This window comes from Patella vulgata, chromosome 1 (genome assembly GCF_932274485.2).
Source record: "Patella vulgata chromosome 1, xgPatVulg1.2, whole genome shotgun sequence".
Taxonomy (NCBI): Eukaryota; Metazoa; Mollusca; class Gastropoda; family Patellidae; genus Patella; species Patella vulgata.
In genome coordinates, this window is record NC_065879.2 from 83,245,679 (window position 1) to 83,269,215 (window position 23,537).

Sequence of the window (23,537 nt, forward strand, 5' to 3'; positions counted from 1 at the left end):
ACAGTACCTCAATCCACCATTTTGTAAAACCAATTCAAATTCTAATAGTTTCTTTCCCTGTACAATTGAAATTTGGAACAATCTACCAGAACATATTAAAACCTCACAAACGTTAAGTTCATTTAAATCAGGCCTTTCACGTTTACATCCCTTAATTAGACCACCATTATATTATAATATTGGAAATAGGAACGAGAATACTATCCATTGCCAATTAAGAAATAAAGCTAGTAACTTAAATAATCACTTATTGCCATTATATTTTCATATATCCAGGGTACTCTGCCGCAAGCTAGAACATGTTTCAAAAATAATATACACCAGCTTAAACAAAATGTTACAATGGATCTAATTTTATATGGCAACTCCGATCTTTCAGATGATACCAATTCTAACATATTTGAAATAATGCAAATTTATAAAAGATAGCAAGCGGTTTTAAAGTTTTAATTATTAAAACTATATTTACATTGTGTAATATTTTTCTATTTTCATAACATAAACTTAAATGTAAATATACTATATTATATCTAAACATTACACTCCAAGAAATGTATATATGTTTGTAACTAACTACCTATACATATGTCCACCATTGTTTATTATTTTATGTTTGGAGAGAACTTATATAGGGCTTTGCCTGTTGTTCAATCCATTTCAGTTTATTGAATAAACTAGTCCATTGGATATTAAGCCCCATTTACTACCCTCTCCTGCCCTTGTGATAATTGTGTTGGGGGCAACAGAGGGTAGACCAGATCATTACTCATGCCTTGATATTCTTTTAGTCAAGGTATGTTCTGATGTTGTAGAAGTACAACCAATATATACATCATCTGTAAGAAATATAAGGTATACATTAAATAGTACTGTCGTTAATATGATTGAAGTGATCGATCACACAACACGTTATCCAAGGGCGTATGTTGCCATATTACTTCGATTTATGTCCTGCTTTACTTTAAACAAGATGTGAAAACTTTAACTCTTGTCATTTAGTTATTGAAGGTTTATCAAAGTACTGAATCAGTAGTTATTTATTTAGTAGGTTGCTGAGTAAATCTCACAACTATACGTGCCGGCCAAATCAACAATCCAAAGCAAACAGATGGATTCATGCTTGCAAGGATTCAATTTACAGAACTGATTAATTTAACATTGTCAGTGGTGCAGAACGGAAGGCCTGACAAGGACAGCTGTTTAGTCCTTCAAATGAGACGAAAAACCGAAGTCCCGTGTATACATTGGAATGCACGTAAAAGATCCCTTTGCAGTTGGAATTCGAAAAAAGAGTAGGCGATAGTGCCGCTGCCCGGGCAAATTTTCCCTCACAGCACACTGTATGGCGTATGCTCGTCTTCATTAGCCCTGTAGAGGAGCAAGGCGTTAAACCTCATTTCATTTCCCTATATGTAACGAAATACCATCACATCGATCCAAAGTTCAATACAGTTAATAAGGCATGATGGGAGAGCCTACTGCGTGGCGTTTTTCGGGCTTCGGATATTATATAGTAGTATTTCAGAGCATGTCTAGCCCAAAATGCAATATCTAGATCATCGGAAGGCTTGGATATTGAGTGGAATAACTTATGTCCGCAATAACTGCCTTAAACCATAATGCCGCCTGCCAAGACTAAATGTACTGCAAAAGCATGATGTCATTACAAAATGCTCGAAAATGGAGATATACACAGTTCATTATTCTTATTTATTAGTCTTATTTGGATTAAAAGAAATACAATCTAATTGCATCCTCTGCCTGAAAACGGATTAAAGTGGACATTTATAACTCTGTTCAATATAAATTACACGATCAACTCTTCCTCTAAATCTCACATACTGCCTTGATTTTAAAAATTGCAACTTTCAGATTTCCGTGTTTATGGCAGAGAACATACATCGTAACAAAAATACCCTTTTTCTTTTAATTCATTAAATACGTTATTTTTATGTTAGGGGTGGGGCCAATGTATTCTAAATTTCATGAATCAGTGATTCCGGAAAAACTTCTGAAAACTAATTACTGCTGCACTGTGTATTCTAAAACTGGCATGCTTATTAGTGTTATAAATTTAAAAGAAAATCCACATTCGTCATTTGAGAGTGGGAGCCGCGTGTTCGATCCCTACATTAAATTTCTAAAAATTGAACAATTATTACACGGATTTCATTAATGGTAAATAATTTATTTATATATTCTCGCGCCAAACGATATGAATACTTAGCGAATCTCCTACGAGCCTTTTTGATATAAAAACAGACGAGCAGAAGATTTTATTGATCACCTTACCCTTTCTTACACGCACAAACAAATAAATATAGATATAGATGTTAAGCTATTTCTCCTAGGAGTTTCGCCCAGTAGAATATGAAAGTAATCACACTGTAGAATGTGTTATTACGTGATAAAAACGTTTTTAAACGACTATAACTTTACCTTCAACATCTTCATTTGGTATAGCTTGATATTCGTATTCCTAGTCTGGTTCTGCAAATAAAGGCAATAATAACCAACGGACGTTTCATAGAAGGAGCATAACAAACCATAAGAACAGTGGATAACCACTTAAATATTAACACTGCAAATTTACATAGATTTCATCAATGAGGGAGAAAAATAGATAAATTCTGTATTACCGAAACCTTTTCTCATGAGTGAACCAATAACAATTGTCCTACCTTCAGTTTGTATAGCTTTCAATTTGTATTTCTCATCTTGTTCTGTAAATAAAGGCGATAATAACCATCGGACGTTCCTTAGAAGTAGCATAGTAAAACATAAGAACACGTGGACAACCACTTAAATATTAACACTGCTAATTTACATAGACTTCATCAACGGGTGAGAAAAATAGATAAATTCTGTATTACCGAAACCTTTTCTCAAGAGTGAATCAACAACAATTGTCCTACCTTCAGTTGGTATAGCTTGCAATTTGTGTTCCTCATCTTGTTCTGTAAATAAAGGCGGTAATAACCATTGAAAGTTCCATAGAAGCAGCATAGTTAAAGTAGCTAAGTCTCTAACTCAATATCATCCAAAGTCTTACACGTTGAAAACACGAATTATTTGTCAATTCAAATCAACATTGATGTCGTGATCTTACAGGGAAAAGGTAGGCTTCTGATATTCAATATTTAAGATAAAATAAACATTTTGCCATTGGTACACGAATCGTGCACCATAGTGCGTTTCAGCGTCATGTGTAACAAGTGACAAGAAAGAACGAGGCTATAGACATATTCCACAACTCATTCAACCGGTGACGCCATGAGAGCATGCGCAATAGACTGGAATAACCAGACGCTAGAAATAGCGATTCGGTTGAGACTCATGCCGTATTTCGCTGGAGATAACTGATTTGAAATTAGAGTCAAAACGGAAACAATTGAATGTAAATCAGTTTATATACAATCCGATTACATTGTTATAATGCGTTGTGACCCATTTGGGTCAATTTCTAGGTCCCAAATATTAGCGATTTAGCTCCTTTAAACATAAGAACACGTGGACAATCACTTACATATCAATACTGCAAATTTACATAGATTTTATCAATGGGGGAGAAAAATAGATAAATTCTGCATTACGGAAACCTCTTCTCAAGAGTGAATCAACTACAATTGTCCTACCTTCAGTTTGTATAGCTTGCAATTTGTGTTCCTCATCTTGTTCTGTAAATAAAGGCCATAATAACCATTGAAAGTTTCATAGAAGCAGCATAGTTAAACATAAGAATATGTGGACAATCACTTAAATATTAACACCGCAAAGTTACATAGATTCCATCAATCGGGGAGAAAAATAGATAAATAGTATATAACGAAAAATTCTTCTCAATAGTGAATCAACTGCTATTGTCCTACCTTCAGTTTCTGTTTGATTTACCGCTCTACAAATTAGTGGATTACATCGTTCTGTAAAGAATTGATATGTAAATATTAATTAGTAGATTATTGTCAACGATGGAGATCGACTAACAATACAGCACAATCGACGAAAACAGCATAAATCACAATATTATGTGGACTGTATGAATAACTTTCTGCATTTAAGAATTCTTACGACATGAATAAAATTTCATGGGTACGATAATTCACAAAGTATAATTATGGTCTACACCCCCCCCCCCCCATATAGTTTACAAGGGATGGCTTAATGAAACAGACCTTTTACTTCCTAAATAGGACATTGAGCAAGCACGCTTGGCTGAAAGTGAGAACCCTGCTGGTACTGAGAGTAAAACGTCGACACGCTAACCAGGTCTAGTGTTTACTCTCTGTATTTTCCGAAATTTCTCAGAATTTTCCGGCATGGCGCATCCTTGTCAACGTTGATGTACATAAAAACTGGCAAGTAGTTCGGATGTGACGAATACCGGGATCCAGTGCACATATTGGTGTGCACGTAAAAGATCCCTTGGCAGTTGGAATTTGATATGACAATAGGCCGTAGCGCCGCGGTCCATTAAAAAATATCACCACTGCACACTGTATGGCGTATGCCCATTCGGAGTTGAACTGTAGGAAGTTAAACCCCATTTCATTTCATTTTTGCCCAAACGCAGTTTCGAGTTCTTTGCCCTAGCTCCATATCTATATACATTTACCGGAAATTTAATTGTCTAAGAGAATTTTTCTACGGAATGTTGGTTGGAATTTATGTCCAAAAATAATATGTAGTCCGTAATCTAGCAATATGTGGTAAGTATATTATTTAGTACACACCGTTGAATAAGTAGGCCATAGAAGGGTCACCGTTGCATCTTCGGAAGATACAGGAATCGGCTGTTGAATTGTGTATAATACAAATTATATTTGGGGCGCATTCAATGTGAAAACCTCCAAGGTTTCGGAAAAAAAATCGTACAAAACGTATGCAGTATCTTTCACCGGGAGCAACCATTATAATAGCAGGCCCGGATCCAGGATTTTGTCGAGGGGGGGGGGCACAGCCAGTCCCCCTGCCCCCCTGGATCCCCGCCGGAATAGCTATCAAATATTAAAGTAACAAACTTCCCACTATTACAGATGGTGACTGAGTTGAAGGTCAAACATGCCAAGTAATCCGTTAACATGATCCAAAATAATCTATGCATGAAGATGCATTAACATGAGTGGCCAAGCACAGACCTCCGAATATTAGTTTAGAAACCATATCCTAAACGTGAAGAACTTTAATGGTTTTCATCAAATCGGGGTGTTTTGTCGAAACCACTCACTGTATAGAACTGCAATCAATATTATTACTGTAAGCACCACTGTAGTAACCACTGCAACAATATTCATCCTATCAAGACCCTCACGGGACAACGTATAACCATCTGTTCCATTAGGCCGCTCTTCAGTTGCTAAATGGGAAATTACAAATTTAATGAACAGGGTATGGTCATAACCCCTTTTTTAAAGGTAAAATGGTATTTATTTATTTATTTACACAATCTATATAATGTAAAAATACATATGATCCTACTTTTGTAAATGTATATACATATATGTAATATCTGAAATAAATAGTGTTAAATTGAAGGCTACAGGAGGAACCCATCTAAACAAGTGTATAAAAGAAAATATTTTAACCGGATTTATTAAGGACTAAATGTATTTTTTTTGAAAGCAGAAAGCAGCGAAAATAAATAACAAGATGGTTGTTAATTCACTATTAGATTATTTTAATTGGAATTGACTTTTAATTTGAATTGCTTAATATTAAACTTTTATACAGCTAATATATCATAATCAGATGAACGTGTTAGCTATACCCACTTTAACTCATTGCTTATACTTACTTAAAACATATTTTTATTACAATACCTCAGATTATTTGCGCTCAATGTAACACTACAGGTAACAGAAGACCAGCATAATGATACTACCTTTATTAATAACATGAAGTAGACACGAATCGGAAAGAACCCCGAACTCCTGGTTATATAGCGTGCAGCAATAGGGAAAATGGATACGAACTTCTTATAAGGAATTGGTGTCACAACACGAAGTCATCATCATATTATATGGAGTTCGAAATATACCAGGTCATTGTATACTTAGCTGACCATTGTGTAAGACATGACCACACTGTACACAAATCATATGTAGCTTGCCAATGGCATATGGGATTGATTCAGTCTTTAATTACAACACAGCGAGTATAGTTTAGAAGAAATTATTGAGAGTTGAAAAGCCAATATCATATATTATCAAAACCAGTGGGTGTCAATGAGTTTAATGCATCTAAATAATCGTTCGCATTTGATAAAATAGAATATTTGATGGATGAAGTTATGGAGCACTTGGTCACAACAACGATACAAGTAAATGCTTGATATAATAATAATCAATAATAATAATAATTATTAGCATTAAGCTAAAAGGGGAATTAAAGTTAACTGACAATTCCAGTCATATTTTCGTGACATTTTGATCATATTATTTATCATTATGTTAAGATAAACATAAATGGTACATAATTTAATTAACGACAAAATCATCCAGACCAGTGGCGGCGCCAGGGGGGATGGGGCATTTGCCCCCCCCCCCCAATTAATCTGGTCTGCCCTCTGTTTGTCCCCCCCAATAATTTTAGAAAATAAAAAAAAGTATTTGTGATACGTTTCGGTAATCAAATACCTTCTACGGTGAATAAATCCCACATTCCCACTCAGTCATAAACTTGCATGTTGTAGAGCATTTCCGACAGTCTATTTTTCAAAATTTTCTTGGCGAGGTCCCCAATGGACTCGTTACTTTGGCGCTCACAAGGGGAATTCGTTGAGGTTCGCAAGTCCGTTCGTTTGACATTTTGTTCTCTAGTCGGATAAACTATATAGTGATCAGGCGACGGACGGTATCTGGTCAGATCTATTTATCTCGACGATCGGTGCCTGGGAATACTGTAAGACAGCATTTCCGGCAGTCTATTTTCCAAAATTTTCTGGGGGAAGACGCCCTACTTTGACGCTCGTGAGTGGGCTTCGTCGTGATTCGCAAGTCCGTTCGTTTGACACTTTACCTCATCGATCAGTGCCTGAAATACTGCCAGGCTGTATTTCCGGCCCCCTTCCCCTAGTTGAAGCTCGTGCCTTTGCCCCCTTAACCTTGGACTTTGCCCCAGCTTTGCCCCTCCAATCACTGACGGCTGGCGCCGCCACTGATCCAGACACTTGTTTTAAATATGAAACAAAGCTTAAAACGAGGGAGTGGTTGTATTTTACTGATATAAGTTTACTCACTAATCTCCACACTAGCAGAAACTGCTATTGTTTTATCAGTAAAAACACATTTACAGGTATAATTGTAACTGAAATCATCCTTGGTTACATTCAATAATTTTAGAGTTATATGTGCCCCTCCTTGTAGATGATCTGTTTTTTCAAATTTCACACGATCTTGTCCACCATCTAGAGTTGGCTTAAACCTCCCATCAATCCAGAATCCAACTTTAAGAGGCTATTACAAACCGGTAATAAAGAAGTGAGTAAATACAGAACCTAAAAACTTAATATATCTCTTAACGACAGTTGTAAATAAGTGTCGTCAAGTCTGAGTGCATATTAGAAGACAACCTTTACTTAACTTGACACAAAAATTCTCTTAAAATACTAGGATCTTCCATTCAGTTCAGAGGTAGTATTCAATGGCAAACCCAACTATCCTTTTGTTCTTAAGATGGGCTTAGCAATAAGTGCCGAGTTTATAGATGTGTTTACAACAAATGAGTTGATATCTGGTTAAAGTAAATGTATTAGAATATCTACAACCATAAGGAGTTGTACGAAAATATGGGCCTACGTCATACTGGTGACGAAGAAATGGTTCACAATATTCAGCGAAATATCTATTAGTTTTTCATATTTGTTCCTAGCACACATATTGTTTTGTTCACAGATTGATAATCAAAAACTGTACGGTTATACCCACCAGATACAATTGCAATAAAGACACATATATCTCTATAGTATCTGTATAACCATATATAAGTATACCATATTAATAAGATTAGAATGTCCAAGATTTATTGTTAGATTTTGTAATTATTTAGTGTATTATCGTCTGTATACCGATTAAGTCTTAAACCTACTTAATTAAGTCAACAAATAACGCCAGAGTGGCCCTCAATAATCTCGCAATCACATATCTTTCACCTTACCTCATCGTGTAACTGTCGGTTAAATATAATGGCACGGGCGGGATAATCATAGTCGTAATACCATTGAAATTCAATTACACAATCAGTAATAATCGAACTCTTACTGTATAATGTAGGTTCTAAAACATAAAATTAAACAATGATACATTTAAAGTAATTGAGAGTGATGGGCTGAAATGAAACATTAGAGGCCGTGGAGCGATTTCCGAAGTGGGGGGGGGGGGTCTGACAATTCTGGGACGAAGTCCCGAAAAGGAAGCAACGTGAGAGCGCATCGCTGGAGGCATTGGAGAAAATTTTGAAACTTTGATATGATTTTTTGCATTTTAAGTAACCCAAAACCCTCCTAGCTGCTATCACGAAAGAAAAGTTGACAATGACCCATCACCACTCGTGTTATCCGTGACGAGAACAATGCCAGTTATGATTATAATAAATGTGGATTGGGACGTAGAAATAACAAATTTTCTTTTTTTTTTGCCCAGAAAAGTGAGTGTGTGTGTGTGTGGGGGGGGGGGCGAAGCGGCCCATGCATTAAGAAACATAAAGCTGTCCTTACAAATTCTGAAATCGTAAAGCGCAAGAATACTGCAGTGTTTGCATTCACGTTTTGGCAATGAAATACAATTGAGTTTTACGTATTTTATACACCAACTGGGATAACATAAAGCAGTTGTAGTTTGGAAATATTTACAATGTCGAATCTTGAGATAGTGAACACAGTTCTTGATATCAATAATTTGACAAACTGTGATAAACTCTATGTTGATATCTATATACAGAAATATTTAAATATCAAGACAGATATGTAATTGGTAGACAGATATGTAATTGGTAGATAGATTTGTAATTGGTAGACTGATATGTAATTGGTAGACAGATATGTAATCTGCACTTACTTTTTATCTCCAGCTGAATTCCCTTCTGATTAACATTTGCACCATGGGATATTTGGCAGATGTAGATTAAGTTGAAATCATCTTTCGTGGCATTTATCAGTATCAAACTTAATTCGTCAACTGCTTTATATTTCGACATGTCCAACTTAACATTACTCACATCAGATTTAAAACCATCCTTAGTGGTCCAAACACCAATTCGATGCCCCTGAAAATATTAGCATCCTGTGTTTAAACTATCCGAGTCTCTCACTTGTAAAATGAATACCAGTTTACGGACTAAACATTTACCAGTCAGATAGCTGAAGCAGGATAGCTGAATATGCCGAGAATACACTTACAACAACTCCGACTAGAGGCGTATTAAAGATGTACTCATAGCTTAGTTGATATCGACAAACCAGATTCCAGAAGACTAATGCAATGAATGGGGTTTAACGTCCTACTGTTTTGCTCCTACTGGGTTACTGAATACAGAGAAGGCAAATAAAAGCTCGAACTTATATGGGAGAGTTGGAAGTTTATTTCCAGTCAACTAGAAGAATATATTGCATTTCAGATGATCAACCAGAGTGCAGTGAGGTAATGGATATGTGCATATTGCATTATTGTTGGTATATACATAGTTATTAAAGTTACAGTGCAGATAGTTATATGACCAGTTTTAGCAATAATGTTCTCGTCTTTCAAAAAGAAGGCCGAAAGGATGGAAAATCAGAATTTTAATCCCAAATTAATACAATGCGCTTTCCCCACGCTCGCTTTTTCTGAAAGTCGGGGCATTGCGAAGATAAACCAAAAAATTTGTCTAATCCGATCGACTAAACACACTTGCATGATTAGTCCTACTGGAATCAAAATTTATCGTTATCTCTACACCGAAATGAAATCAAATGGGGTTTAACGTCCTACTGTTCTGCTCCGAACTGGGCTAATAAAGACGGGCATACGTCATACAGTGTGCTATGAGGGACACTTTGCTCGGGCAGCGGCACTACGGCCTACTATTATATCTAATAGCAACTGTCAAGGGATCTTTTACGTGCACGCCAATGTGTACACGGGACCTCGGTTTTCGTCCCATCTGAACGACTAGACAACTGTCCTTGTCAGGCCCTCCATCAACATGCCTTATGATAAAATTGGGAACGACGCCGGAAAATCCTCTACACCGAGAAAATATGTATTTTATATTCACCTCTTTGGTATAATTGCTGTACCTATTAAAGCTGATTTCATTGACCAACTTCAGACTTCGATATTTCCACACCAATAATATGTCTTTATTGAGTCTCGATACCATTGGATTTGTTGTATAAATCCATTGAAATTCCCAATCTAGAAAACATAACACAGTTTTATTTACATTCACAGGAAATGTACCGATGTTAATGTTAAAAAGATTAATCGTGTGGATATAGTCGCATCTTCAAATAACTTCCTATTATCATATCATTTCGTTCAAAAAGGACAGAATGTCATCTTTTATGAAGACCTTGATCAAAAGGAATCTGAGACAGTGATCGAAAGCTATTTTAAACGGCTACGTATTCGTTATAGTAGTCAATTTCAATCTAAATATTTAAGTAAACGGTACTCATTCCAATTCAATTAATTGCACGATTGGGATTACGAGAATCATTAAGCATACATTATGCAAGAGCTAAATCTGCATATTGTAATGTTATCTAAATTATTAATTAGACATTAATTATCTAATACAGACAATAATCAACTATCGATGTCATGGCTAGCCTGCGATATTTACTGGATTGGGATCCGATTTGCTTCTCAATTTTCATTCATGATTAAATCATGAAATGGATAATTGAGACTATGATTTTATCGTACCGAATTTAGTAATGATGATCGAGACTAGACCGAAAATTCAATCGTTAAATTCTCGGTTCAGGGCGGATCAATTTGACTGAAATTTTCAGCAAATTCCATTTACATTATCTAGTTTTTAACTATTATAGTGAGAACTGCCAACTCTTTATCTAATCTCCCATAATGTATCTTTAACAAAATAAGGTATTTACCTTCCACCTTCAGATTTATATCTTTATATTCACCAGAAGCATGCAATTTACACCTGTATATACCTGCGTCATATAATGTAACATTTTTAATAGTCAGAATAAGCCTAGTGTCATCTAGCCTATGGGGATATTTTATAGTGTTCTCTAGTTTCTTGGTTATCTTGTTTTCAACCTAAAAAGAAACGAAATGAAATGAAGTTTTACGCCCTACTGTTCTGTTCCTAGTATCAATGGCTGCATTTTTTTACGTACCCATTTGAAAAAATAAACAAACAATCTTCTTTTCTAGTTTGTTTACGTGTTTATTACAATGTGAATATAAAAATATGTTTCATATTAACCTTTAAGATAGAGTAATCTTCCTCCTTAATATTTACATCCACATCCCATTTCAGCTGAACATTAAAACCAACTATACCAGATTCGGTGTCAATTGCAGTCAATTTCTTAGATTCAAGCACTATAAAAGATAAGACATTACACTAAAAAGCGTTCTCTTTATTTTCATATATGCTACATTTATAACAACTAATCGAAATACACCTAGAAATCGTTGTTAATTCTCATCTAGTCGATGGAGTTGAAGTTAGAAAGTTAGTTATTATTTGGATTTCAGTTACCTAGAAAGGCGTAACAATCTAGATCATTCAAATATACTATTCAAAAAAAGTAGGGGATATTTGATTTTTAAGTGTTATTAAAGTCACCTAATGAAACTGACGAAGAAACAAATGACAAAATGAAATGAAGTTCACATTCATCGATTTATTCCAAATGATCGTTAGACTAAGTAAGGCACAGACTGACCATTATAAGGGTAAAATGATACCCGGGGTCAAACAGCAAAGTTACCACAGCATCACAACCAAGTCAGTAATGGGTAAATCCTCCTCTGTTTGCCAAACAAGCATTGATCCGACGTGGCATACTCCTAATGAGACGTCTAAGGTCATTTTGGTCCAGATTGTCCCATTCCTGTTGCAACGCAGCAGCAAGTTCTTGGACATTGGCAGGACGTTGTTGACGTTGACGTAACCTCTGTCCAAGCATGTCCCAGACATGCTCGATGGGGGAGAGGTCGGGACTCAGTGCTGGCCAAGGTAATGTGGTGATGTTCTGTTGTTGGAGGTAACCTGTAACGATCCTGGCCCTGTGACATCTTGCGTTGTCATCCTGGAAGATGAAACGGCGGCCATGACGTCGTGCGAACGGCACAACATGGACTGCCAAGATGTTGTCCCGGTAGTACTGGCCTGTAACACGCCCTGCAACAACATGTAAAGCCGTTCTTCCAGCAACAGTGATGCCTCCCCACACCATAACAGAACCACCCCCAAATCGATCATGTCTGATGACGTTAACGTCTTGGAAGCGCTCGTTTCGACGACGCCACACCCTCCTACGTCTGTCCAAAAAATCAACACTGAACCTTGACTCATCTGAAAACATCACATTGCTCCAGCGTCGATTATCCCAGTGTTGACGATCCCTACACCAACGACGTCTTGCCTGAATGTGATGATCTCTCAAACAAGGGATCACGCGAGGACGTCGGGCGCGAAGGTGACCCCTATGCAGTCGATTCCGAATCGTCTGGCCACTCACTCTCACACCAGTGTCTGTTTGAAGACGAGCGCTGATCTGATTTGCTGTGATGACACGATTTCTCAAGGCCAAGGTACGGATAAATCGATCCTGGGCTTGAGTTGTCGCCCTTGGTCGACCTGAGCGTGGTCTGTCCTGTACAGATTGTGTATCACGGTATCTGGACCATAGCCTGCTTATGACAGACTGAGAAACATTCATCGTCCGCGCCACAACCGCCTGTGTTGTGCCGATCTGTAGCATGCCAAGGGCACGTAACCTTTCATTTTGGGTAAGCCGACGCATATCAAAATTTGTTTTCTGGTCACTAAAACAATTAAACTGATGTTTCCACCCTGGAATTCAATGCCACAATGACTGTAACATTCAAAGTCAGGGTCGTGCAAATCTTGGGTTGGACCCCCATGATGATCCCAAGCATCACCTGCATTCCATGCGGTAGCTATTGGTGCGTTTGGGCGTCACATGTAACTGGAAATGTTTCTTCTGTTAGGTTCTATAGTGACTTTTTTCGTAGTCATTTGCATATTTTAGTATTATGCCCCCAAAATCAAATATCCCCTACTTTTTTTGAATAGTATATATTATATACTTCAAAGGTTCAGAACGTGGTCCGTAGTAATAGTACCGTAGTAAAAATATCAACAAATAATGTTTTGGCTTCTTATTCGCTACCTTGGTACATGTACTTACAAATATTCACAGTACTTGCACTATTTGTTAGAAATAATTTCTTTGCGCACTACATTTATAGTCCCTTGTTTATTTATTAAATAATGCAATAAAATTTTAAATATATATCAAAACAAGTTAAGCAGACATAATTCTTCATGATAAATTTTAATGCACAAAAAATGCACTGAATTCCAACATTAAAATTCGAAAATATTACAAAAGGCCCAGTAGTTGTATTCTATCTGATGCGTTTTACTTACCTTGAAATAAAATTACAAACGCGAAAGTCAGTAATGTATGCATCCTGCTCTCGTCTGTAGCAGATACAACTATAATGAAAAATCAGAGTTTGAAATTAAGTTCATTATATATCAGTTGTTGTCCATTCTCTAGTACACAGTAAAAATCATTTGTTCAGAAGGCTTATTCCCTATCCTAGCTGGGGTAGCAAAACAAAACTACGAATTTTAACAGTGACCTGCAATAAGCAATGGCCATTAACAATAAATTAAGGCATAAACCATCGCCTTGCAATAGCAAGAATATACCTGTACGTCTGCAATTTGAAAGTACTGCCCAAAGAAAATTGTTGGTTCTGGAACATTTGAGGCCCTCAACTACCCATTTTGTTGTCAGGTTTGATTATTGGAATAGTTTACCCTCTGGAATCTCACAAGCACTTCTAGCAAAGATCCAGAAAGTTCTTAATACTGTAGCCCGAATAGTGACAAGGGGAAACATTTTGATCGCATCCAGAATGTGCTAGCTTCGCTACACTGGTTACCTGCTGGGGCGCGAATCAGATACAAAATACTAATAATAGTGTATAAATGTCGCAATAACGCAGCTCCTCAATACTTATCTGAACTCATATATGACTACAACCCAACAAGACCAGTTCCCTCTCAAAATAAGCATCCACTAGTGGTTCCAAGATATAACTTAAAGCTGAACTCCGATTACAATACTACGGAAATAATTAAAAACAAAAAACATAACGCCCCAAACAGTCGCCATACTTGTTTTCAATTTGTAGAACAAACATGGCGATTGATGACGGGTATAAGATAGGCGGGCCACTCTCACATCCAGTATATGCCTTGTCAAGCTGATAGTGAGAATAAAAAACCCTAAACCAGTCGGGTGTGTGGTAGTTGAAATATACCTAGCCGGAAGTGGACACTGTGCTTGACAAGCCATATACTGGATGTGGGTGTGGCCTACCGTTGTTTTTATACGCCGTAAACATTCGTCATGTTTGTTTTGCAAATTGAAAACAAGTATGGCGACTGTTTAGGGTGTTAACGTTTTTTATTTAATTGTCTGTAGTTTTGTAATCGGATTTCAGCTTTAAAGTCATATTGGTATAGGTCCTTCAGTTCAGCTGGTCCTACATTATGGGATGGACTTCCACAACAGAAGAAGAATCAGCAGACTTTTAATCAATTTAAATTCGCACTAAAGACATTCCTGTTTCGACCGTTTTACCAGAATCAACAGACTCTTAACCAATCCGTACTAAAGAGACAGTTTTACCAGTACAGCCATTACTAAACCATTTAAAACATGTGTCAACATGGAGAAGACGCTATATAAAACCACATTATTATTATGTGAGATTAACAATAAACTTATACCATGACCTTTTAATATATCAATATTTCCTTGTATTAAAGGGGGGGGGGGGCATTAGGTGAGATTATACTAAGGGCTGACAGATAATGAGTCATGACAACAATCAAATTGCTTCATTCTGAACCGAGATATTATCAATTCAGTTTTAGTCTAGCCTCGATCGTCATTAGTAACGTTGGTACGCTAATAAACAAAGTCTGGATTATCTATTGTTACGTTAAATTATCCATCACAAAATGTATTCAAATCCACTAAATATGGCAGGCGAATGATTGCATCAAAAGTTGATTATGGTATGGAGAAGTTGATTAATGTCTAATTAATAATTTAGATAACATTTCAGGCCTAAAGAAAGACCTGCAATAGACATATTTAGTTGATTAATGTCTAATTAATAATTTAGATAACATTTCGGGACTAAAGAAAGGCCTGCAATAGGCTCTTCCATAACGCATGTTTAACAAAACAAAGCTCCATTTACCCATAGCATACCTTAGTTTGAAATGTTGGGCTATATAAATGCAAGAATAGTTCCAAAGAACCAGGCTATAGTTCTACGACACAGTCTAATGACATATAATTAAATACATAAAGATCATAACACTGAAAATAAAGAGAGCAAAAGTTCCAATCCACAAAAACTAGGTCATTTTGTGTTATTTCAATAATTTGCCCGTGCCTAGGGATCTTTAGCTGTGGGAGGAAACCATACCCCTTCTCGCGTAATATCTGAAAACCGAAACCACACTACTTATTTTGCAAGTGGAGGGAACTGGAGCTTTAGACAAATCTCATATTCCGACACATGGAATTAATTCACAGAATTTCATATTCTGATCATAGTAGCTCGGCAACCTTTGCCTACCTCAATTAGCTGCTGTATGTTAAACAATAAACTTATACATCAGAAAATTTGCCTACCTAAATTAGCTGCTGTATGTTAAACAATAAACTTATACATGAGAAAATAAATACTATAATAGGTTAATGTTTGTACAAAGTTTCAAAAAGATTTCTTGAACAGATAATAAAATATGCTCCAGAAACAAAATCAGGACGAAAGGCTGGATTTCAGAAAATAAAATAATGGGTAAAATTATTTAAAGGTATCCTGAACAGTTACATGTGGTTCCATGGAAACACATAAAATTATCAAATCTGAGAAATTCAAAATAAGTGCCATGAAGATATCTTGAACGATTTATGAGATATGCTCCAGAAACAAAATTGTACACCAAAAACTAAGTAAAATTTGTTTCCATGGAAACACACAAACAATCAATCCCAGAAATTCCTAAATAGCAAAAGGCACACCTACTGTAACGGGTTGATGTGTGTGCAAAGTTTCAGAAAGATATCTTGAACGGTTTATGAGATATGCTCCGGAAACAAAATTGTACACCAAAAACTAAGTCATTTTTGTTTCCATGGAAACCCACACAAAATATCAATCCCAGAAATTCCTAAATGGCAAAAGGCACGACTACTGTAATAGGTTGATGTGTGTGCAAAGTTTCAGAAAGATATCTTGAACGGTTTGTGAGATATGCTCCGGAAACAAAATTATACACCAAAAACTAAGTCAAATTTGTTTCCATGGAAACACAAAAAATATAAATCCCAGAAATTCCTAAATAGCAAAAGGCACAACTACTGTAATAGGTTGATGTATGTGCAAAGTTTCAGAAAGATATCTTGAACGGTTTATGAGATATGCTTTGGAAACAAAATTGTATACCAAAAACTAAGTCATTTTTGTTTCCATGGAAACACAAAAAAATATAAATCCCAGAAATTTCTAAATAGCAAAAGGCACAACTACTGTAATAGGTTGATATGTGTGCAAAGTTTCAGAAAGATATCTTGAATGGTTTATGAGATATGCTCCAGAAACGAAATCGGACGGACGGACGAACCCCATTTCAATATCCCTCCCTAACTTCGTTCGGCGCGGGATAATTAGACATTTATTAACTTTCCAAGACCATTATCAATTCTCTATGCCATCGGATGCTTTTGGCTTTCAGTGGATTTAAATACAATCGACAGTTAATGATTTAATTAAAAGCTGTATAATCGAGACTGTTTACTACGGTAGGAATGACAACAAAGACGCCGCTATTCTCCAAACATCCCTAACTTCACTCAGAATGAAGTAATTCGATTGAAATTTTCAAGATATTCCCTTTTCATTATCTAGTTTCATTATAGCCATAACTGTCAGGTTTTTATCTAAATCTTACATAATGCATCTCTGTCTCAATGACAGACTTCATGATCGAAAGCGCAAGCGTTAAAAGTATAAAAAAGTTTCTTCATTAATTTAGCCTCGTTTGCCTTTTACAGTTATCGATTCACTATCGTTTAGACCACCAAACCCTCAACAGTGAATCGATAACTGTAAATAGTATTCGGAAATTCGCAAATGAGGCTAAATTAACGAAGAAACTTTTTATACCTTTATATGTGTGTTAGCAAAAAGGAAACGTAAACTTTCTTAAGTCAACTGTTATAGATAATTTAGCTACTTTGACGAGTCCATTTCTGGTTGTCGCAATAGTAATTACAAATACGGTCGGGTTTTACAAATACATTTTCAAAATTATTTAGATCTACCAATATGTGAAAAAAGATCAACAAATAAAATTGTTGCACCAGATATGTTTTGAAGTAAAATAGAGCGAATTAATATAAATAAATTAATACACATAAATACAAACTTACAAAGATAAGGCGTCTTACAACAAGTGGTCTTTCCAGTGGTATTCGCTATGCTATCACGTGATCGTTCCCCACTATTGTACAACGTATTCTCAACTTTTACAAACTTAAATAAACGACGTTCAATCTATATTCAACAAAATGTGGGCGTACAAAATTTGATATTGATATTTTATTCAAACGGGTAAATGACAAATGGAGGGTATTCTTCCTCTGTCACAAATGACGAGTTGTTGTAATAATACGAAGATATAATTTGAAGGAGCTAAATCGCTAATATTTAGGACCTAGAAATTGATAGTGTAATATGAATGTATATAAACTAATTTACATTCAGTCTTTTCCGTTTTTCCTCTTATTTCAAATGAGTTATGTTCGGCGAAATATGCCAAAAGTCCCCATCAATCGAATGGGAATCTCTAGCGTCTGGTTATTCCAGTTTACACCGATATTATTTTTTGCGCATGCTCTCCAGATTGGAATATGAGGTCACCGTTTGACATGACTTATGACATACACTACATGAAGATCTCATCAGTTGTACTGGAAGGTCGCATCAGTGGTCGTACGAGCGGCTTTTGAGACTAACGGTGACGTTACTAGTAGTTCACCCACAGTTCCGTGCATCGCACACCAAGAACTCGCCATAACAGACTGTTTCATTGGCTAATCCCTTACTTCAACTAGACCGCCGGTAATATAACAACTCTTCCAGATCCTAGTGTAGTAAAGACAAGTAAAACGAAATTTTGAACTACAAAAAACAAAAACAAAAACGAAACGATGTAGGATCTGTGTTTTAATCAGATTGGAAGCTCATCTTTTCCTGGTAAGATCACAACAACAATGTTGATTTAAATTGACAAATAATTCGTGATTTCAATGTCGAATACATTGGATGATATTAAGTTAGAGACTTAGCTACTTTAATCTTAAGATTGTTATAATAAAAAGGGTTGTTGTAATAATAAGAATGTATAATTTTAATACGAAAAGTTCGGTTTTAACATATGTGCATAAGAAAGGTTTCCTATTGCTGCATTACAAAGTTGACAAATTCTCGCTTTTCTTTATGGTCTGTCCCACCTGCACGCTTCTATTTGAAATTTTATGTTTGAAATACAAAACCAGCACAGTAATTTGCTTATTTTTTTATTTAATAAAATATGGAAGCAGCAGCAAGTGGGTGACGTCCTAAAATAGTCTTAATTAACGTGCTGAGTTGAATCTAAATCGATCTTGGTATAAGACATAACCCACAGCTGTGTCCTGAAATGGCAATTCACAATATAGCCCTCGGAAAAAGGGGTTTACTGTGAATACCCAATGATCTAGGTCATCTAAAACTAATGCTTACTAATCTGTTAGTCACTTTATAACTAAACATGTCACTTCAATTATCGTCATATTTAGTTTGTCCACACAAAGGTGCGGACGTGCAATTCTCCCTTCTTAAATGAACCTCGTATCGTGGTGTCAACCAGCCTATCCTCCTATATTTAAGCCGAAAAATCACATTATTATCATAGATTTATAAAGCGCCCTTTTCATACAATATTCAAAGGCACTTTACAACTATGCATCGTAAAATGTCATTGATTCAATTTGTAAGTGAAAACCCCAATAGAACGCCACGTACTCGTCTGTACTCGTATAACCCACTTTCTTGTAATTTGTAACTTAAAGATGCATTATGTAGATAATAGTATAAAACGAAATTTTTGAACTAACCCCCCCCCCCAAAAAAAAAAACCGATGTAGGATCTGTGTTTTAATCGGATTGGAAGCCCATCTTTTCCTGGTAAGATCACAACAACAATGTTGATTTAAATTGACAAATAATTCTTTTTTCTTTATGGTCTGTCCCACCTGCACGCTTCTATTTGAAATTTTATGTTTGAAATACAAAACCAGCACAGTAATTTGCTTATTTTTTTATTTAATAAAATATGCTTTAAAAACAAAATTAGTGATCAATGTAGAATACATGTCGTCCCCAGGAGGTTCTACTTTACTAGTGTCCATAGACCTGGTTAAATGTAACAAATATATGATAAAATTGTATTTCCCTATTAGACATAAAAATTTACCACAGGGGATTCCTTACTCATGAGTCTAGGTTTTATTATCACAGACAACGAAAACCATCTTCTACCTTTTCGGCTAACGATATTTTTGTTTTTAGATTAATACAATTTTCATCAACATTTTTCTTGAGCGATCTTCTTTTCGACGTTTTGATCATGTGACGCAACGAAAACGATGTAAGAGGGCGTTTGCTTGGTTTATTCTGGATGTAGATGTTTGTTTCCAGTCAATCCAGCTCTTAACCGCCCGGGTGTTATATTAAGTACTATCTAATAAATGTAGACTATATACAAATCTTGACTTCTAAATATCTTTACATCAATAAAATAAAATGCACTGTCATGAATAAAATGCCAAATCTAACAATTATTTCTTTTCAGAAAGGAAACGAAATGGGATTTAACGTCCTACACCGGTTCATATAATAAAGACGGACGCACGACATGCAATATGTCATGAAGGAAAGTGTGTCCTCTCAATTGCGCTACGTCCTACTTTAATTTCGAATTCCGCCTACGCTGGAAAATCCCAGGGGACCTTCACGGACAACACTGGGCTTTGTACCCCGGACCTCCTGGTTATCGAGCCACGTTTCTATTTCTTTTCACGTTGTTTGAAAAACGGAAATGTATTCACGCATAACATAACAAACACATTGAAATATTTTGTTTGAAAATAACATTTATCACAACATTGAGACCACAAAAGGTTTCCATTTCCTGTATGAAAGATGAGTGTAATAGATGTAAAACACATGTTGTCATGGGCATAGTTATGAAAGTGGATTTTAATACCAACCGGGCGTAATTAGTCTTTGATCCGATTTATTCGAAAATAGATAAATAAAATGAGGTTTGACGACCTATATTTCTGTCTCAAGCGACTGGGCGCTGTCCTTTCAACAGAATGTTTATTCTCCGGGATTTTACGATTCAAAGAAACCTTTTGCTTAATGCATTTCAAAGTAAAAAGTATTCCCAAAGAATAAACCCAAGTGTGTATTAAATGTTGATAATGAATAAACTCGTTGTTACGTGACAAAACCGCATAGATATTTATTTTAAAAAGAGTATAAAAATGACTATAATACTGTCAACTCATAAAGGCTGAATTTGCTATGCTAAAGAACATGTTATAAATGGTATGGTGGAAGATTTAAATGTGTTACGTTACAAACACGTATCATAACAAGTAACCGTTACTGTTGATATCTGTCACAATTTTATGATCACAACCGGTTTGAACTTGTTACATTAAATAGTGACGGGTGATGCCCATTAGGTAGGGCTTACTTACTGGGTTCAGAACACAAATGTCCATGAAATCAATATTAAATATATAATCATTCTAAAAGAATGCTGATTCATTTAACAAAATTAATGTTTTGTTTACAAGATGTAGAAAAGATTCGAAGTGAACAAATTTCTACTGCAGTCACCTTCGATATTGTCACTGCTTTTTGTCGCAATTTCTCTGGGGAATTTCTTCTTGAAATTGTTTCTTATCCGAAATAATTGTTTCCCCTAAGCTATAAACTTGTATAACGTTCCTATACTTGCTCATATATTTATCCAACATTTAAATATTACTACAATAATACATTATTAATATAATAGGTGGAAACTTTCCACGCATCTTCAACCATGCAGTTGTACGATCCCTGCTGAAGAAAGACAATTTTGATCGGAATATATTTTAAAACTTTGGTCCGGAATCCGATCTGATCTTCATTGGAGAAGGCTGTTAACCCTAAACTCCGAGAACATTAAGGCTCGGTACTAGGACATATTCTGTGTTTTACATCATTCTTATGCAGACTTTGAACTATCTTCTCAAAGTGCATAACAAATGCACTCAAACTTAAAAAGTTGGATGTCCACAAATATGTTGCAACTAAATGATGACAAAACAGAATTTATCACGATTGGATCAAAGTGCTTTATCAAAGTACATCAAAGTCGACAAATATATTTTCAAAGATTATTTCTCAGAGTTCAATTACACGTGTAATCTTTTTAAAATAAACACGAGTATTTTAGTCACTCGTATGAATCATTAAAGGCTATAGTCATATTTTTAATTATTATACGAATAAAGGTACAGGGGTAATAGAACGTAACAACAAGGTAGGTATACAATGTTATATAGAAATATAGTTTTCGAAAAGATATGACAAAAGCTATTGCGTTTATCGTTTCGTTAAGTAACAATTCCCCGTGTCAGTTGGGTATTGATAAAACCCATTTCCTGTCGTCCGTGCCTGTAATATTTCTAGAACCAAAGTAGTTATTATATTAATTCTTTATTAAATAAAGCTACCTTTGCCAGGTGAGCAAATGAATTATAGTACATGTACATGTACATGGAATCGTTTTCTGGTCTAATGAATAAACTGCTGTTTGATATTGTTATTTTGTTTCATGCAAGTGTTATTTGAAGCAGAATTTATGTTATTTTTCATGTTTTATATTCAGTTGATGACAAAATGAAGATCAAATCATTATTTCAGTTTGCAATATATATGTACATGATTGCCGGTGAGTTATGTTAATTTTTCAAGGTTTTGGGTTATGTATTTCGACATAATTACGACATAAACAGTTACATGTTCCAAGATATATCTACACCGGTTTGCTTGAGAAAATGATACTATTGAAACTATTATACCAAATCCTAAAAAAATCTGTTATCTCGTGGTTAATGAGGTCGTGATTTTCTATAAAATGTATTCGCTGAATACTTCAGGACATGTAACAAATAATATACACATTGAGGTTATAAACAAAACAATATCAATAATTTGTACTAAAATTATAACGGATGTGTTATCAAAAAGACTTGATGCTAATGATTGTTATATACCTACCGATCAAAAGTCTATCGGAATAGATTGAAATGTTAAAGAAATCCTCTGATTTGAAAAGAGAGTGTATCCACCAGTGCCGGTTTAACCATTAGACAAGTAAGGCCATTGCCTTAGGGCCAGCGACAAATGTTTTTGATAATTATCAGGTGATGACAAAAATGCTTCCCTTTATTTATGTAAATAAATGGCACCTATCTTCATCTACGGGGTGGTCCTTGAAGGCTTGTCTGTTGTTAAATTTACCACCGATATAGTCCGGTGGCGGTTTACGAAATATCCGAAATTTTTTCTCGACGGTTTTATTTGAATTCGGACACACTGAATCCATTTCTCGTGATTGGATCTGCTAGCCTGGAAGGTTTTGAGTAATTAGCTAATTATTAATTGAATAATTAAAATCCCAGAGGCAACAACTTGTGCCCGATTCAAATGTTAATTGGTTCGATGTTGGTATGTCTCTGACCTGAGCATCTTGGGTTATGGTCCTTGTCTTGTATGCAAAATGTGATACATGTACAACAGTTCTTGGATTTCTAGGGCCCACAAATTTTATCTGATTGAAGTGAAACTTTAAATATATGTTAAGGTACAACAGAAATTCGGTGTGGAATGATGAGCCCTCTTCTCCGAACACTTTGTGAACTCGGTAGACGCTATAGTTTTCAAATAGGTTTGAAGTAGTGTCATGGCGAACCCTATCGATAATCAATATTCCAGAGTTATGCCCCCTTATTCTGAAATTTTAGTGAATGCGGTAGGGTCTAGTTTTTAACAGGTCATTTGTGAAGCATCGGGATCATCAGAGGACGAACCTTATCAATAGTCAGCGGTCCGCAACCTTTGGTTCCGGAGTTA

The 23,537-nt window shown here is 35.6% G+C and overlaps 1 protein-coding gene across 3 annotated transcripts; it reads right to left on the reverse strand.

Annotated features, from left to right (window-relative positions):
• Positions 1-432: 432 nt before the first annotated feature.
• On the reverse strand, positions 433-17,848 carry LOC126824567 (uncharacterized). Of its 3 annotated transcripts, XM_050553808.1 has the most exons (15): positions 17,732-17,848; positions 13,633-13,701; positions 11,434-11,552; positions 11,093-11,264; positions 10,249-10,388; positions 9,051-9,258; positions 8,152-8,270; positions 7,235-7,451; positions 5,225-5,353; positions 3,870-3,920; positions 3,636-3,677; positions 2,916-2,957; positions 2,682-2,723; positions 2,440-2,490; positions 433-836 (listed from the first exon to the last, which is right to left on the reverse strand). In XM_050553808.1, exons 2-14 carry the CDS (start codon positions 13,673-13,675, stop codon positions 2,480-2,482), a joined length of 1,335 nt encoding a protein of 444 aa, XP_050409765.1. In that variant the 5' UTR covers positions 13,676-13,701; positions 17,732-17,848; the 3' UTR covers positions 433-836; positions 2,440-2,479. The 3 variants fall into 3 exon arrangements, with proteins under 3 accessions (XP_050409765.1, XP_050409772.1, XP_050409782.1); XM_050553815.1 differs by lacking the exon at positions 3,636-3,677; XM_050553825.1 differs by lacking the exon at positions 2,916-2,957.
• Positions 17,849-23,537: the final 5,689 nt, after the last annotated feature.